Consider the following 17,126-nt stretch of genomic DNA (forward strand, 5'->3'; position numbering starts at 1 on the left):
CTTATGAATAACTGCTGCGTGATTTGGGAGTAACAAAAAGTTGGGACTGCAATGATAATTGGAAATTTAAGGAATAATGTGTCTTGAATAAAATTCAGAGATCTAATAGGCATGTGGGAAGTGTCAAAAACAGGACCGATCTTAAATGAATATTGCAATATACTTTTCGATACAAAGATGTGTGATTTTTCACAAGATTTGGACAAACCTTGACATATTGTTGCAAGAGGCAAAACGCAATTACCCTAACCATTGTGCTGCAGCACCTGTGTTCACTGCAGTCATGTGGTGAGGCAATACATAAAAATTCAGCTTCTCAGACAAAGATTATGAATAACCTTTTTCTGCCTCATTGTACTTGAGAATATTGCGTGTGCACACTCCAAAACATCAGTGGTAAATACATTTTTCGGGTTTGGTCATTGAGCCCTTTTTTGGGGCGAATAACTCTTAACGAAGAATGTCTTTTCACAGTAAGTAAAATAAATACATTGAAGTGCTTACAGCACCATCATTATCCTTTGGAATAAACGCCTACTGAACATCTTATACCATCTTCCCTATTAACAAGGATTTGATTTAAAACACTCGAAGCTGGAAGAAATCGTAAGTCGTCCATTTAAACTCAATGGTGCTTAAATGTGCACCCTAGATCAAGAGCTTTCCTCCTCAACTTCAGATGTGATACCACATAATCATACGTTTCCCCAAAGTAGATTAAAAGTGAAATGGGGGGGAAACAAACGCTACTCACTCAGTGTCTCCTTCAACCTCTTTGCGTGCATGAGCGATCCGGGGCTGGATGTTGCGTTATCCAGGCCAATCTTGTTTTTCGCCCTGTGATCTTGTTAATCAATTCTGTTTTTCCTCCGTGTCATGGCTTGTTGGGTTTTTTTTTCCGTATATGTGAATAAAATCAGAACATGATGAACATTGAACACATGAGGCCTCATTCGCGGCCACCTACTGAGAGGACAATCAGGGCAGCTATTCCTGGTCATGAGCCTCGGGGAGGGGGGGCTCGGCTCTGCCTGCCACTCTGCTATCTAGACAATGTTCATTGATAGGGCAATTGTTTTTCAGAAAGCAGCAAGTGGTGTCCCGGTTTCCCCTGCGTGTTCTAAAAGTCTTGCACTGATGTCAACAGGCAATAAAAAACACATCACAGGTCTAATTTGCATAAAAGTCTATTCATTTGTTTTTTAGATGACATTAGACATCATCTGTATTTGTTACAAGCTAAACTCCAACGTGTAACATCTTAAATTGAAGCTCAGATGAGATCCAATCCTGCAAATCGACGTTTAAGAGACCCAAAGTTGTGGCGGTATAAAGAAACTAAATTGTAAGAAAATATAGAAGTTTCATGTCACAGACTTCTTTTGTGTTTGTCATTCACAGCTGACAATAGGACGCAGGTTGAGATACAACAACAACAACAGCAATGGGCGGTCTCGCCTCTGAGAGATGCTTTTCTCTGACGATGTCTCGAATATCGGTGAATCTATTGTGTGTCCCTTTATGATTCTGCCCTAATACGAACAGGCAGAGAGATATCGGGACCCCGACTGTGATGTGTTGGCTCCACAGTGACAAAAAAAATCAGATTTAATCACCAGCCGTTTATGAATCATTTTTGACTAGCCCACTAATTTCCGGGCAGAACCGGGGGGGGGGGGGGGAGACGGGGACTCCGGTGATGTTTGTGAGGGATGAGTGCATTTAAATCAAAGCAGGATGTAATCAGCCGTGCAGGGTGTTGAGCTGTCCCTGGGGGATTTAATACGCCATTATTTAAAGCGGGGCATATCAAAGTGAAAAATAAAACACACTCCGGCGAGAGCTGTCACAATATCAAACTAAACTCGCCAAATGTGTTTGATTTCACCAGTTGTCAGATTAGTTCATCTTTTTAATTGCCATCACATTTTGGAGATTGCCCCCAAAAACCAATAGTTTTATCATGATTTACCTTTCAAACTTTCCACCATCTCTCCTCTCAAAACGAATCCACTGAAACTGTGATTACAGAAATGACTCGTAAAATTGCACATTGTCACAGTTTCAACAGAAAGAAAGGCCATGTGCATATAAACCCCATCTAAAAGTCTGCTCTCGTTCCCATCCGAGTTGTCATACATATAATGAATAATTATTATCTGTCGGAAGATAATGAGCCTGTAGGCCTTGACCTACGGTGAATTCTATTAATGTACAGTCTACGCTTTCAGAATAACAGGAGAGTCTGATGTGTCCTGGAAAGTGGAGAGAAAAAAGCCGCTGTGCAACTAGAAGATAGCTGGTGCCGGTCCCCGGGATGATCAGGAAGGATGTTGGACAGGGGGAAAGTGATGTTCTTATCTCACACATTTACTTTACAGGAATCACCGGTGCTCTCTGGTGTGTTTGTCTCGCAAGATTGTGGAGGGAAAATTGCACGCTCAGCAGCGTTCACCGGATGGAAAAATAAATAAATAGATAAATAGGTAAACTGTCAAACAATTCAAACCAACAAAAGTTGCAGGGCGAGATCTTAAACTCATCCATATTTGAAGACGCAGGAAGCTCTCCGTTTAAAATGTGGGTCACACTGCCATCTATTGAAAAGGGAACGTCAGCCTGTATGCTGCAACAGAAACCTTTCCAGTGAATCTGTTTGTCTTCCTCCTCATTCTCTTACTCTTTTTATTCAACACCAGCTGTGTTCACTTCACAGCAGATGTCCAATTATTCTTTATATTAATTGACCTTTTTTTTTTCAGACAATTGTGTGGCAATTACATATGTGATTATAAAAGCATGACTGTTTATTTGCTTCCGGAGTGGGGAGAAGGGCTACATGCAATAGCCTATAATAAAGACATTTATGCACTATGTCTAATTTTGCGTACGAAGGAAATGAAATTCCTTAAATAAACCACTTTAGAAACTATGAACTGCAAATGAGCCGGTTGGATGTTGTTGGAGGCAGAGTCATTGCATCAGTATGAAGATAATGTTGTTTACTTGAGCCACTACAAATAGACTGGGTTTGATTGATGGCTGCTATATTTGTAGCCTTGATAAAGTCTTATTACAATCAGCCTTCTGTGAAGAAAATATTTGTTATGGACTTCTTTGCATGGATGACAGTGGAAAAAGTGTTGAAATATGGATTACTGTCTATATTACACACACTACTTTTTTTTATAAAAAATCACACTTTAATGCTTTTCCTCCGATAGATGCAAACATGACTGTATACCTGTCAGCTATGGAGCAAAAAGATTGATGATTCATAATCCAGGGAAACGTCAAAGAGGCAGTTAAAGCTACAATCTCCCTCTGTGTCTCTCTCCATGGTGCTGAAACATCCAGACAGTTCTATAGTATCCAGCCCTTCCCTTTTTCCTTCACTGAGAACCGCAGTGAAGAAATGTGTCGAGTGACTAGTTTTCAGTCAATCGAGTGCTAAAATGACTAAATTCCACGTGAAAACGTGTTTCATAGCCGTGCTGCTCAATGTCATTAACTACTTTAGCTTCAGAATACAAAGGTTTTTAAACAGAGGCCACTAGTTCAATAAGTTATGATAAATTAAACTAAAGGACTACGTCTACATTGATCATCTTATTCGGGGTAGAAATGCAGTTTTATAGATGTCACATAATTTAATTTAGTTCTTATTGGCCTTCCAGCAACCGCCAAGGCATTAATTGGGACTCCTGGGCAAAGAGCTGCAGTACTTGTAGATGTACTTAATAAACACTGCTGGAGGAAAAGGTCAATGGGTCACTAAAATCAATAGTTCTCTTCCTGCTGGTGCTCCGATGTGTGCTGCAAATTTCATGGTGATAGTTCTGACATATATGTGTGTCATGGATTGGAAAAAAAGCAAAAGGAAGGTTTTAATCTATACTAATACATACACTTTGCTTGGTTTCCTGAATAATAAGGTGCACAAAGTTATAAGGCAGGAAGTTAAATCCCCATTGGATGGAAAAAAAAAACAATAGCAGCACTGTTGGTTCCAGGCTGTAAATTGTTTTGACCCTTTTACAACTAACGTCATCCCAAGAGAATAAGTAATCCCACTGGCTCTCAGTTCAATAATAGCAACAACCTTTCCACTAATTGCTTCAGCACCATGACAATGACTTTCTCCCATCATGCTTTTCATGAGTAGCAGCCCATATCCACGAATATAAAAATCTGTGAATTAGGACAATTTGCATTTATTCTCAATCGCACATTTACAAATATGCAGTCTGTTTAAACAACAGCCTGTTTTACAAACATTATAGCGTCAGCTGTGGAACAATAGCATCTGTCCATGCCCAGATTGTACGTCGAGACAACAATATCAGCAACACTACTGCATTAAACAAGACAGGAATGAGTGACAGTGACATTGTCAGCACATATGGGCAGAACTTTTCTCAAACAATGCCTCTTTTGATTGCTGTAGGGAACAAACTTCAAGAAAAAACAAACACCAGGAGCACCGAGACGGGGCTTGAAGCTCACTCTAAAATAAATATATTTCTTTTCAAATCACATTCACAGGTGAGCTCATGTGCGCAGCCTTGAGAAGCTAAACTAACTTTGACCATTTTTATATTGAGTCAGAGTCAACAAAAGCTGGTTCACCTGGACTATTTTCTTTTATATAAACAGCAGTGCCCAAGGCTCAACCTTGCGTTTGCCTCAAAGTCTTCAAACATACGGTGTTACTCGCTAAATGCAGGAAGCCATGCTCATCAGACAAACCATTATATTTATACTATAGGTGAAAATAATAGTAATAAATAACCTTCACTGTAGAGTCTTCCCTAGTTCTGACACAATCTATCTTCAACCAGGCTGAAATAAACATAAATAATTCAATCCATCCCTCAGAACCAGCCACAATCACCCACTTGTTTTTTTTCTTCTTTCTCATCAGACCTTTATGACACTTTAGTAAAAAATAGATATGTGATTTCCGGGTTGCTTCTGATACAATTCAATCACAGGCGGTGTTCCCTTTTCAAGCCACTTTTCAAGTGGTCTAATCTTCTGTTACATACTAAATCCTAAAGGGAAGAGCAGTAGATCAGCAACTTATTCCCTTCCTCACTTTAAAGAGTATCAATTGTGTACTCCAACGGGGCTTCAACCTCAGAGCGGCAACGAGACAGCTCAATCAATGGAACAAATTACCTGCTATTAGCCACTGACCAGGACTGTATCTATTCCTCCCCTGGCTTCGGTGCACTCTTTGATAATGTCTACAGAGGCAAATGCATGCAGCTTTTTTTTTAACATCAATGTTCTATACAACTGCGTAATGATTTACACAACAAATAATATCATCATTAACTTATACAAATGAGACCACCATAATATTCAGTGTATATAGCCACTGTAGTCTTCTATATAGGAGTATTGGTAGCTCCATCCATCCATCCATTTTCTGCCACTTCTCCAGAGCTGGTAGTTAAGATGTTCCTCAAAAATGAAGGTGACCAGAACTAGCCCAACTTCCTCCCGATGTCAGAACTCCAAACCCTATCTCTATGGGTGAGCCCAGATAGCTCATTCCACCTGCTTGTATCCATGTGTTATGCATTTTGGACGTGCATCATGCCCGCTGCAAGACACCCAAAGGGAATTATGGGTAACCTACTCTCTGTATTTTTTTATTTTTTTAGCCATGCTGCTATGAATACTGCAGTTGCTGAATAAACGGTCAATGTGAGGTTGTAGTCCGAGTTAAAATTGTTATACAGGGAACATAAACTGGACCGAAGCATGTTGTTTTGCCCTAAGAAGGCAGGATCAGAGAACCAACCAACAATTGTTATTAAAAAATGCTGGAAGTAGAGCTGAGTTTTGGAAGAATACTGAAGGGGGCCGTCTGTGAGGGAAAAGCAGCATCACACAAGCAGGAGCTGGCGTTAGTTATTGGCTCAATTGGCCCCCCTTCGATGAGAGCATAGAGCAGCTGGAATACCGAGCGCTTTGACTACTTCGTGGAGGCTAATGCAATAGAAGATGGGAAGAAAGTGTCCTTAAAAGGCCCAAAAGACTTTTAGCTTGCTACGTTATCTACTACAACCCACAAAGCCGGGCAGTAAAATATACAAAGAAATTATGGACACACTGACAAACCTGATCACAGGTAACAAATAGTTCACAGAAAGTGATTTGGCTCTTGAAAAAGCCATTATGGCATCTTAAGAAGCCCAGCAGCTAAACGCTCCAGGGGGAGCGCACAAGCTCAGCAGTGGTAACCCAATCGCACGAGGCCTATGTTTTTGGGCTGTGGAAATTATCTGGACACCCTGCAGCTGCATGCTTGTGTGAAGAAAAAAGGGAGAACCCATGTGGAGCGGGTAAGTGGGGATAAAAAGAGCACAGACAAGAGTTTAAAGACAGAAAATAAGACATGTTCGCACAGTTAAGAAATAGTGATTCTTCAGTGGAAGAATCGGCAGCTGTAGTAAATACTGTGAGGATAAGGCTAGACTCAAATTGGAAGGACACCCGGTGAAAACGCAGACATGGTCACTGGATCAAAGGCATCAGTGGTGTCAAAATCTCCATTTTATTTTTTGGGGATTTTTATTCATGAGGCACCTTCCACTCCGTCCTCCAGACACAGTTTCTAAGATGTATACAAGATACGGAGTGCACATGAAAGGCTTGGCAGACGTGACTGTTCAGTGCAAGGGCCGAGCTTCCCGTTTATGTCACTAGGAGAAATTGTACTAGCATTTATCTGCTATGATGTGTATGGCGAAAGAAAATCTGGCTTAACTGACAAGCAGTAAAAAAAAAAAGAAAGAAGAAGTTGTTACATGGTTCCACTCACCTGCAGGCTATATTGGAAAAACACAAAGAGGTTTTAAGTGACGAGATTGGCAGCGTGAAGGACATTAGAGTGAAGCTGGATGTCAGATCTGATAGCAAGCCTGTGTTCATGCAAGCTACTGCCATATGCCATCAAAGCCATGGTGGAAGCTGACTGGGTCATTTTAAGCAACGTGTCATTGAACAAGGTAGACACTAATTAAGCTCAATTAGAACGAGAGGCGATGACAGCGTTGTTTTCGGAGTCACAAAATTCCACCAGAACTTGTATGGGAGGACTTTTATAATCCTAACCAACCGCCGACCTCTCACAGTCACCCCAAGTGTTGCAGCATCATTCAGGACGCAGTGGAAGGAAACAGCAAGAAGCTATTTTTGGTGGCGATGCAGACAAATTGAAGATATGCTCAAAAGCTGTTCGTCTTCTACAAAGTCTAAACAACCCACAACTCACAACCCAACACTATCTCCTCTTCAGCCTCGGGGGTTCCCGCAGGAGCTGGTATCGTGTGCGCATTGATTTTTTTTCGTGGGACCATTTGAGGACGGAAAGGAATGGCCTGAGGTGGCTTTTCGTGAAATCAACCATCACGGAGGAAAACAATGGAGGAGCTAGGAGACATGTTTGACTCTCCTACACAGTTAGTCTTTCTTCAAGCTAATGGAGTGCAACACATTAAGTCAGCTCCCTACCAGCCAGCAACAAACGGTCTCACTGAAAGGTTGAAACGTGCATTGACGACGTCACAAGGGCGAGGAACATTACATCAGAGGATGCACAACTTCCTGTTAAACAGTCCACGTGCAACCACAAAGACATCTCCTGCTAGCATGAGGCTAAAGAGGCCTACACACCACCTTTGACCTCTTAAAGCCCTCAGTGGTGAAGAACATCGTTCAACATCATCAGGAGAAATAGATTATGCATCAGCACCTGCCACAAGCTCACCTTTGGAGAGCAGAGCAGAGGATAAATGAAGGATTATGGCAAATATTATATGCAAAAAAAGCTTTTTAGGGCGACAGCAGGATCTGTGTGCATGAAAATAACACCCTGAAGACGAACCCAAGTAGAAAGTCCACCTGCTATATATTTGATTAGAAAACTGTCTTCCTTATTTTGCACAAAAGACCTGAAGGAGTGTTGGATATACAGGGGGCTTTGTCAAGGGAGAGAAGAAGACGTGTGTGAGGATGTCGGTCAGGATGCAAATGAATTCAGTGACATAGCGTGGGTATATGCTTTGTCGCTAATGGGAAAGCAATTAAAACGATCTATTATCGTCATTAGGTACAAGTGGTTTTACAGTCGTGCTATGGAGGAATGAAACGTGTGTTAATGCAGACGGTGAAAGGAACAAAGGGCCCAGAAAGCTGAGAAAAAATATTCAGTAGAATAAATAATGGTAAGAGGTTAAGAGCAGTGGCCTGAAAACTCTAATTAAATCTGCTGAATGCTTGGCGAGTGTGAAACATCAGAGATGAAAGCATGGTTGGTAAAAAAAAAATAAAAAAGGATATTAGAATACAAGCAAGATGGAGACACAATTACCACAAGAAAGTCTTAAGACTTTGGTAAATATTAGCTGGTAAGGAGGAGGAGTGAAATGTGAAGGGAAACCAAATATGTGATAAATTAAAAGCTCTGATCCGTTGCTGGACAAACTGCATGGGTCAATACAAAGCAGAAAGATTTGAGTAATGAATGACCTTAACAATGGGATGGTTGAGAGACTAAACAATGTAGTGCTGAATGTCAAGAGGATACGTGCAGTTTTGTTCATTTCAAAACCAGAAATGGAACGCAGTTTTTGAGGTCAATAATTGAACTGGCAGATGTTATGTTTTAATATCACAAGTGAATGTTTGAATGTGAATGCTCAGAGACATTATATGTGGTTAAAGGTCTCTACCACTATGTGTTTATATAATAAACGTAAAGAAGACATGCGATATGAGAGTATAAAACACCAATGACTCTTCTGTATATTCACTCAGACCATAAGCCAGCATGCTGCATATTTGAAATACTGTTGAGGCATACAAGAGCAGATGTAAGGCGTGGAGATGTACAGCATTAGCCTGAGGTCCACCCAGAGAAACCAGAAGTAAAGAAGAAAAAGGGCAGCTCTGTGAGCACAGCGTGTGAGAAAGTTGAAGTACTGGAGTTGAGCGAGGAAAGAGGTCACACATCCTGCTGGCCCTGTATCACAAACATGGCCGTTATCAAGTCCCAGGTCTATCCGTAGTGGAGAAGATATGGAAGGACGACGGTGGAAAGTGAACATCTGATGACGAGCCTATTGCGCATTTTCAGATAGATTTCTCATACACATGGTTACTATATAGGAAAGGCTGCTGCCGGAGGGATTGACAGTTTTCACTCGAGTAAGACGAGTAACATTACATTTTCTTCAGCCGAAGCATTGGCAGCACTGTTTGGGGATGACCTTTGGTCGAGCCTGAAATCATTTTAGAGCTTTTTTTCTGGCACTGAAATAAGTGGTAGACCTGGGAAGTAAGTAAGTATGTAAATAAGTAAGTAAAATGTATTTACATAGCGCTTTTCACAGATACCATCACAGAGTGCAGGTAGGACCAACAACAGCATCAATGTTATAATAAAAACAAAGATGGGTAGAGCATTCCAAAGCCCGGGGGCAAGCATTGGGAAGCTATGACATTGTTAATGTAGCTGGTAAAGGATAGAGTGAGATGGTGTGGATTTGAAAACTCCCTTGCTTTCAAATTCAGACCAAAGATGCTTGATGGAGTTGAGGTCAGAACCCTGTGCAGTCAATGTAACAATTGTCTAACAAATTATTTTTGTTTAATTAATTGTTTTATTAATTTGATTTATTCAGTTTACTGTTTAAGTTAATTATGATTTTTCTAAAAAAGTTGTTAAAGCCTTCTTCGCATTGCCAGGAATAAAACAAATAGCAACTGCAAATAGAGAACGTGTAGTATTCATTACAAACCGTTTGGGGCAGTAATGCACCAATGGGGTTAAAGCCTGCTGCGATGCCACGCGAAGAAGAACAAATGGATTTTGGTGTTAAATTTGCCCTGGATTTGAACTCACAGGCAACACTTCCTGGGCTATGTCAGCAACTAAATCAATCTTATTGCCCCAAATGAACAGCCGCATATATCAGCAATCTACCCAAGTTGACACTAACTCAGAACTAATAAGTGGGCCTCATTGGGAAAAGTACAAACCCTTGAAGAAAGTCCTGCCTGTCAGGATTTACCGAGGGAACGTTTAACCCAGGACCTGATCCTCACCATTTTTCCGTTTTTGACTCATGTATTGGTCTTGACGGAGGCAGATGAGAAAACGTGGACGGTGTGCTTTAGCTACATTCTCTGCCCAATGTTTAATTTAACCGCGTTGACAGTCTGACAGTTAGTTGGCGTTAATTAATACAAAATAACGGAGTTGAAAATATAACGCTATAGCCATAAAATGACGGAGCAGTCCTCGCTGTTACTACGTAAACAATTAGCAGGTAAGTTGGCTAACTGTTGCTACTTGAGCTTAATTCACTGTTAAAATGCGTTACAGTCGCGTCAGGGAAACGACTGTGTGTAATTTGAGCGTTTTTTTTGTTAGCTCACGTTTTCACGCATATGTACGTCTAGTGACGAAACCTTGACACGCACATGTACGGATATATAGCAGACAGCTGTCGGGAGAGGATATGACTAAGGCTAGGTGTTGCTCAATAACCACTAAAGGGATTTCAAAACCGCCACATACGGGCCAATACATGTGCTTTCATATTCACGCTGCTAGCTAACCATTACCAGGCGTCTTTTCGTCAGGCTCACTTATGTATTGGTGTCAATAAACGAGTAAGGATCGTTACGTAAGCTAATTTGATCCACTTCCTCCCCGTGTCGATGAACGCCCGTCTGACTAACCTCAACGTACATTTCAGAGCTCAACAAGAACCCAGTGGACGGCTTTTCTGCCGGTCTTGTAGATGATGACGACATCTATCAGTGGGAAGTGGTCGTCATTGGGCCTCAAGACACGTTATTGTGAGAGAAACGAATTACCAGTGATCCTATTTTTAACATCGCATATTCAATCATAATCCCCCAGTGTGCATATGGACATATTAACGCCGTCACCCTTTTGTCATTTGCAGTGAAGGAGGTTTCTTCAAATGCACCTTAACCTTCCCCCGGGACTATCCGTTGAGGCCTCCCAAGATGAAGTTCGTCACAGAAATCTGGCATCCAAATGGTGAGAATTAAGTTACCAGGCAAGATAACGAATGAATCTGTATTTTTTTAGGGTAGCCCATGTAAATAGCTGTAAATGGCTGTAATAATCACTTAAATGTGTATATTCCATTGCAAAAAAAAACTGTATATTAACTGTCTATAATTGGATTCTGTTAATTAGTATCTGCAATTATGTATATGTTAATCTGATTTTTGCCTTTTTTTTTTTCATTTTTGAAAATTGTCATTTTGCATTTTGATATGTAAGGTCAAACTGCAATGAAAAATGCCTTTTTAACCATTTCGATCACCAGAAACTACAAAAAAACTAATTACTATTCATGTTATAACAATAATAACAATAATAATAATTCATGGGACTTATATATCGATTTTTTTTAGATACTCAAAGACACTTTACATGAGATGCTGGGCAAATACAGAATACAAAAATAAAATACTTTGACAACTGAGTGAACAAGTAACAAGATACAGAAATACAAATAGAACATTTATGGGTTATGTCAACTCGTTGCTATGAGTACATTCATTAGCTACCAATGAAAAGAGTCTTAATTAAATGTATCCTGATCTTCTCTGGAAATCTCTGGTTCTTGTTTTTCTACCAGTGGCAAAAAACGGCGACGTCTGCATCTCCATTTTGCACGAGCCTGGCGAGGACAAGTATGGCTATGAGAAGCCTGAGGAGCGCTGGCTGCCGATCCATACAGTGGAGACCATCATGATCAGTGTTATCTCCATGTTGGCAGACCCCAATGGAGACTCTCCTGCCAATGTAGATGCAGCTGTAAGTGCCCGTTGTCTCTCATAAGAACGCTCTCAAGCTGGCTAACATTCAAATCTTGACAAGCCATATGCAGCCTTTTATTTCTAATATCTGTATCCATGTGGAGAATGGTTCAAAACAACAAAAGGGAACACAAAAAATGTGAAAAGACTGAGTCACCAGAGTTTAGTTATGCTTTTCTAATAGAAATCCAAACAAGTGGGTTGAGTGATGGCGGGGGATTGCAAATCACAGCCTGTCAAGGCCAAGTTGAGTCTTTTGGTTCATTTGCTTTATATCTTTATTCTGAGGGGCTGCCTGGAAAAATAAAAGGGCAATCGTTCATGTTTGAAATGAAGCTGTGTTGGGACCTTTTTGTGCAAAAATGTGTGGCCAAGAAGTAGATTATTGACGGTGTTTGTTTAATGTTGTGTCCTGCAGAAAGAGTGGCGGGATGATCCTAAAGGAGTTTTTAAGAAAAAGGTGGCGCGCTGCGTGCGGAGGAGTCAAGAGATGGCTTATGACTAAGGTCTTACTCCAGCCGCCAACACAGTAAGTACAACTGTCAGGATTCATAATACATTTAAGTAGTTGGTCTTGCTCATCTAGGTGATGTGATTCCTTGTAAAATTACTAATTAATACCTAATTTCAGATTGGAACTGCACAGGGGATTTGACTGGTTACACTTACGTCGACTAGATGACCGCGGGGCACTCAACTAGTCATCCAAACAAGAACTCGCAGGAAAAGTCTCTGAACATGCTGAATGGCATTCATGCTGCCATGAATTTTATTTTTCCGTTTGCTACATCAGTTAAACAAGACACTATTTCTTGACAAACATCAACATTTCACTCACAGGATGATGAATTATACAGCCTTATACTCTGTTGTGTACATACTCATCAGATTTTGAAATCCCCCTTTGATAAATGCACCATTTTTTTCCCTTCAACCTAGTTAACTTTATGTTTACCTATTTATTTAGAGTGAAACTGTTTTAAGATGCATATCGTCTGTTGTTGAGGTTTTTGTTTATTTTCACCCTGCCACACTGAGCCATCCAGTCTACATTTATTTCATTAAATATGCAATTTTGCAGTGTTTGCAGTCATCAAAGAGGTGGAAATACAGACACCGGCTCTCATTTCCCTGCTCACCTTAAGTGTTCTGCAGAGAAAGGGGTCTCTCTCTTCCCTGGTGGGCACACTTATCACCCAGCGCTGCCTTAACTTTGACCGCCAGCAAAGGAAACTCCTCTTCAATAAGGACTGCATGTGAAGGCATGTTTCGAAACACAGAGCAAAACGTGTGGGCAAACCAAAGAGAACACACCAATATATATTTTAACGAACATGCTACACTTTTTTACTTGTGTAAATATAAACTGTTTGGCGGTTTTTTTTCGAGCAAGGACGTACACTTTTGAACACTGCATGTGTACAGAGGAAATGCATCCACATCGCCTATGGATACGGTGTATTGAAATTGTACAGTAGCACTTCAAATAGGCCTTTTTCCACAGAAGACATTTTGATATGTCAGAGGGAAATAACCAGATGTAAATAATAATAAATACTGTAATGGTGGCTGAAATCCATTTACTTGCTTCAGTATCAGGGTCCTAGTATTGTACATGTCAACTCACTATTACTGTACTTTTTTTACTGGGGCATTTAAAAAGAATGGAGCCACATTATTATAAGTAACTTTTTCTTTTCCTACTATGACCAGTCTAAATGTTTGCTGTAGTAAAGGCCTATACCAACCACAACGTGATCTGCTGATCAAGTGACCTGATAGAGCTAAACGGTAGTAATAGGTATTTGTTTGCTTAGTATGGACATTATTTGAATAATTGGTATGCAGTGGCACCCACTCAGTGATTTTTACTTTGTGAAAACGAGTAATAAAACTCATTGTGGAAATGTGAGCGATTGGTGAAATGTTTCTACTCTACGTCTTCATCTTAAATTAACAGATGTGTCTACAGGTCACTGAAATCTAACTTTTCAGATTTAACTTAACTTCATAGCTACTTTCCATCCTGAATGTGTGTGAGCAGCAACACGAACAAAACACAGTACTTCATCATTTCCCAATTGCCACGATTGCTTTATTGAATTAAGCACCAGCTCAATATGATCAAGTTAAGACATATCCTTTAACTCGGAGTATAAAAATCTTCTTAGCAACCCCCACCCAACCACCCACCCCTCCAAAAGAACCCTCCATCCATCTTGCAGGTGTAGAATAGAAATCCTGAGTCGTTTACTGTCCAGGAGCCGACAGGCTTTTGTTCATGAACTGCCTTTTGACAAAGCACACCCACCACTGGAGAAAAACAACAGAACTTGTGTCAAGAACAGAGATTGAGGCAAAATTTAAAACTGATGTTGATATAAAAGACATGGATAAAGTGGATGTGCTAATGTTAATACTCCATCAGCCAAATCTAGATGCTGATCAATTTCCTATGACGCCCTCAAGTAACTGTGTATATAAAGCTGTGTATATAATATTGAAGATGTTGGACTCGCCTTGCTGGGTTTGTCTGTCTGGGGATCAAACACGCGATCACATAGCCTCAAGCCGGTCTCCTGGCGGATCTGCTGAAGGTACGCCCTCATAGTCTCTGGAAAAGGTTGCAAAGCCAATATCATCATCATCACAGCCACCAACACCATCAACTGTTTGCCTATTCCTGCTACATCAAAAGGGACTTTAGGGACTAATTACATTTTAAACCTTTAATGTTTTCTTTCCAGAAAGAAGAAGCCAGTGTTAATATTCAAGAACAAAGTTGTGACCATTTCAATTGAAAAGCCAGCATTGAAGTTGTGTATATTCAGTTAAATTAACATCTCGGCAGCTACACGTCTCTAGGGTTGATTTAATAGTCGGTCCCAATGTGCAACAAGGTTGAAAGATGCCACACAAGCATGAAACGACACTTCCAACCTCAGATCTGTAAGCGGACAGAGCTCTGGTGAGCACTGCTATTCTGGGTTTGATATTACTTCGGGCTTGGAATTAAATGACATTTGAGAAGGGTACAAGGCCACCGGCTCTAATTCGGAGAACAGGAAGTGGCGCTGGTTCTTACCGTCCTCTTGCTTGTTTGCAGGTTTGACATACATAGCGTTTAGAGGGAAGCCAGGTTCTCCAGGAATGGGGAAGTTAGTGATGCCCAGAGTGTACATCTCCTTCTCTCCCTGGCTCCTAGAGCTGCACTGTAAACGGCAACCACACAAAACCACACGCAAATATTAGATCACTAGTTCAAGTCATAGCCATTTGAATAGGCATTCAAGCAGATAATTCTTCCTCCCTGTGTGTGAAAAAACCATTCTATTCACATTCCACTTCATTTTGTTAAGCTAAAGTCCTTGGTTCTGAATCCTGACTAGCACAAGCCTTTTAATTGTTGCTACTCATTAAGATTTGCACGAAGCCTGTGTAAAGTCCACAACTATAGATACACAATAACAAATATGCAATTTACCTTCTGTAGCCGCTTTAGGCATTCAGAAATGTACAGTGTGACATAGATCAGCGTCCTGTCCGCCTCATTCTGAAAAAAATAAAATAAACTATTAGCTGAAACACCTGGAATTTTAATGAAAAAACATTAGTAAATATTTTGTCTAAACATGACTCTTATAGTAAATCGGTACAGATCCAGCCAGGTCTGAACAGTAAAAGGTTGCATAGTTTAAATTGCATAGTTCCCCAATGGGGAAGGGGAAGAAGCAAGCTGGGGCATGTGGAAAGATCAAAATGCACAACTGCTTCAACACACAGAGTGAGACGGAATAGAGAAAACAGACACAGGAACAAGCCGTACCGTAGCCTAACTGTCAAACAAATGTGAGACTTTAGTTTTGGATTTTTCGATTTTGCTCTGTTGAATATCTTCAGGCAGCAGAGTACCGAAGTTGTATGTACACAAATGTTAATTTTATTTAAAATCTTTTTAGGTGTGAATGCAAAGTGCCGATACAAGTGACAGCAAACGTCTTACCTTGATTTCATAGTTCTTAAAGAAAACATTGGCCTTGAAGTAGTAGATAGCCTCGTCGACGATGTCCGTCTCCATGCCTGGAATGGGGGAAAAAAGAAGGTAGAACTAAGATTCAATTCAATACATAATTCTTTATTTGGGTATGTATATTTAATACATTTTGTCAAAATATGTTTATCAATTAGTTTCCTGTTTTGGACGCTGCATTGATTTGTGTTATACTGCTGAGAAACAACTCAGTTTATATTCTCCAGTTTTGAAGAACTCCAGATAGTGGCATATTTTTGGCAATATTTTGCTATGATGAAAACCTTTCAGCAATTCACGAACCCACTATTGAATACCGGATCAACTAGTCGGTGGATTATCAGCATTTCATCATCTTTGAGTGACCTACACAATACTGTATTATTTATATCACGTCTGAGAGCGACACTTTGGAAACTGGAAACGGAGCATCAACAAGAAGGCAAGAAAGAAGAAGTTGAATTTAGAACCGCACTCTTTAGACCATATATGGAAGTGGAGCCAATACATGTATCCGGAACTGAGTAACGTGTAATAACAGCGTAACAGGAAAAAAAAAAAGGCCACTGAAAGCTAAACATAGCGTAATGTGTTCCTGCAGCCTTACCGTCTCCTCTGGCCGGCCCCTTGAACTGAGTTTTGATTGGAAGCAAAGCCATGTTCCCCACCAACCTGGTTTCGGGGATCATCAGGCTTGAGTGATACGCCTTTAAAAAGAGAGAAAACGTAGCTGTCACGTATATTTGACCTGCTATCGTTACATTTCTGGGAGATAGCTCGGTCTCTGCTAGTCTCCCCTCCGACGTAACGACTACACTATCACGATACCACACAACGTCTTTTATAGGTGCTAAACGAAGAGGGTTTAGCAGAAACGATGGTTTCTGACATGTAAAAACATCCCCAAATTGCGAGCAAATGCTAACATAGCTAGCTAAGGAGAACCGTCATCACAGCTAGCGTCGCCTCGGAGGCCCTCGTCACCCAGTAGAGTTTGAATTCATTCCGTGTTTGCTCTAAATGCACAATAGACCTCCGTGCTGCTCATTAATCGTGTAGAATTAACTCACCGGCATGTTGAGTGATAAATACCAGTCCAACCGCTCAGCGAGAGAAAAACGCTAGCACCACAGGACCCAGCTTCCGCACTGTCCCACCTTCTAGCTATACAGGAAGTGGCCACTTGTTATGTAGCGTACCGTCCACGTGGAGGCGC

General features: G+C 40.7%; 2 protein-coding genes across 2 annotated transcripts; one reads left to right on the forward strand and one right to left on the reverse strand.

Annotated features, from left to right (window-relative positions):
* The first annotated feature begins 10,143 nt into the window (after window positions 1-10,143).
* On the forward strand, window positions 10,144-13,792 carry LOC311029696 (ubiquitin-conjugating enzyme E2 G1-like). Its single transcript, XM_084034971.1, has 6 exons — window positions 10,144-10,346; window positions 10,779-10,881; window positions 10,992-11,089; window positions 11,700-11,878; window positions 12,299-12,409; window positions 12,512-13,792. Exons 1-5 carry the CDS (start codon window positions 10,304-10,306, stop codon window positions 12,383-12,385), a joined length of 510 nt encoding a protein of 169 aa, XP_083891097.1. The 5' UTR covers window positions 10,144-10,303; the 3' UTR covers window positions 12,386-12,409; window positions 12,512-13,792.
* Window positions 13,793-13,953: 161 nt separating this feature from the next.
* Window positions 13,954-17,111, reverse strand: arpc3 (actin related protein 2/3 complex, subunit 3). The gene is made up of 7 exons (XM_084034673.1): window positions 16,981-17,111; window positions 16,518-16,617; window positions 15,884-15,960; window positions 15,365-15,433; window positions 14,966-15,092; window positions 14,400-14,494; window positions 13,954-14,193 (listed from the first exon to the last, which is right to left on the reverse strand). The coding sequence occupies exons 1-7, from the start codon at window positions 16,984-16,986 to the stop codon at window positions 14,131-14,133; spliced, it is 537 nt and encodes a 178-aa protein (XP_083890799.1). The 5' UTR covers window positions 16,987-17,111; the 3' UTR covers window positions 13,954-14,130.
* Window positions 17,112-17,126: the final 15 nt, after the last annotated feature.

Source organism: Eutrigla gurnardus (genome assembly GCF_963514095.1).
Source record: "Eutrigla gurnardus genome assembly, chromosome: 19".
Taxonomy (NCBI): domain Eukaryota; kingdom Metazoa; phylum Chordata; class Actinopteri; order Perciformes; family Triglidae; genus Eutrigla; species Eutrigla gurnardus.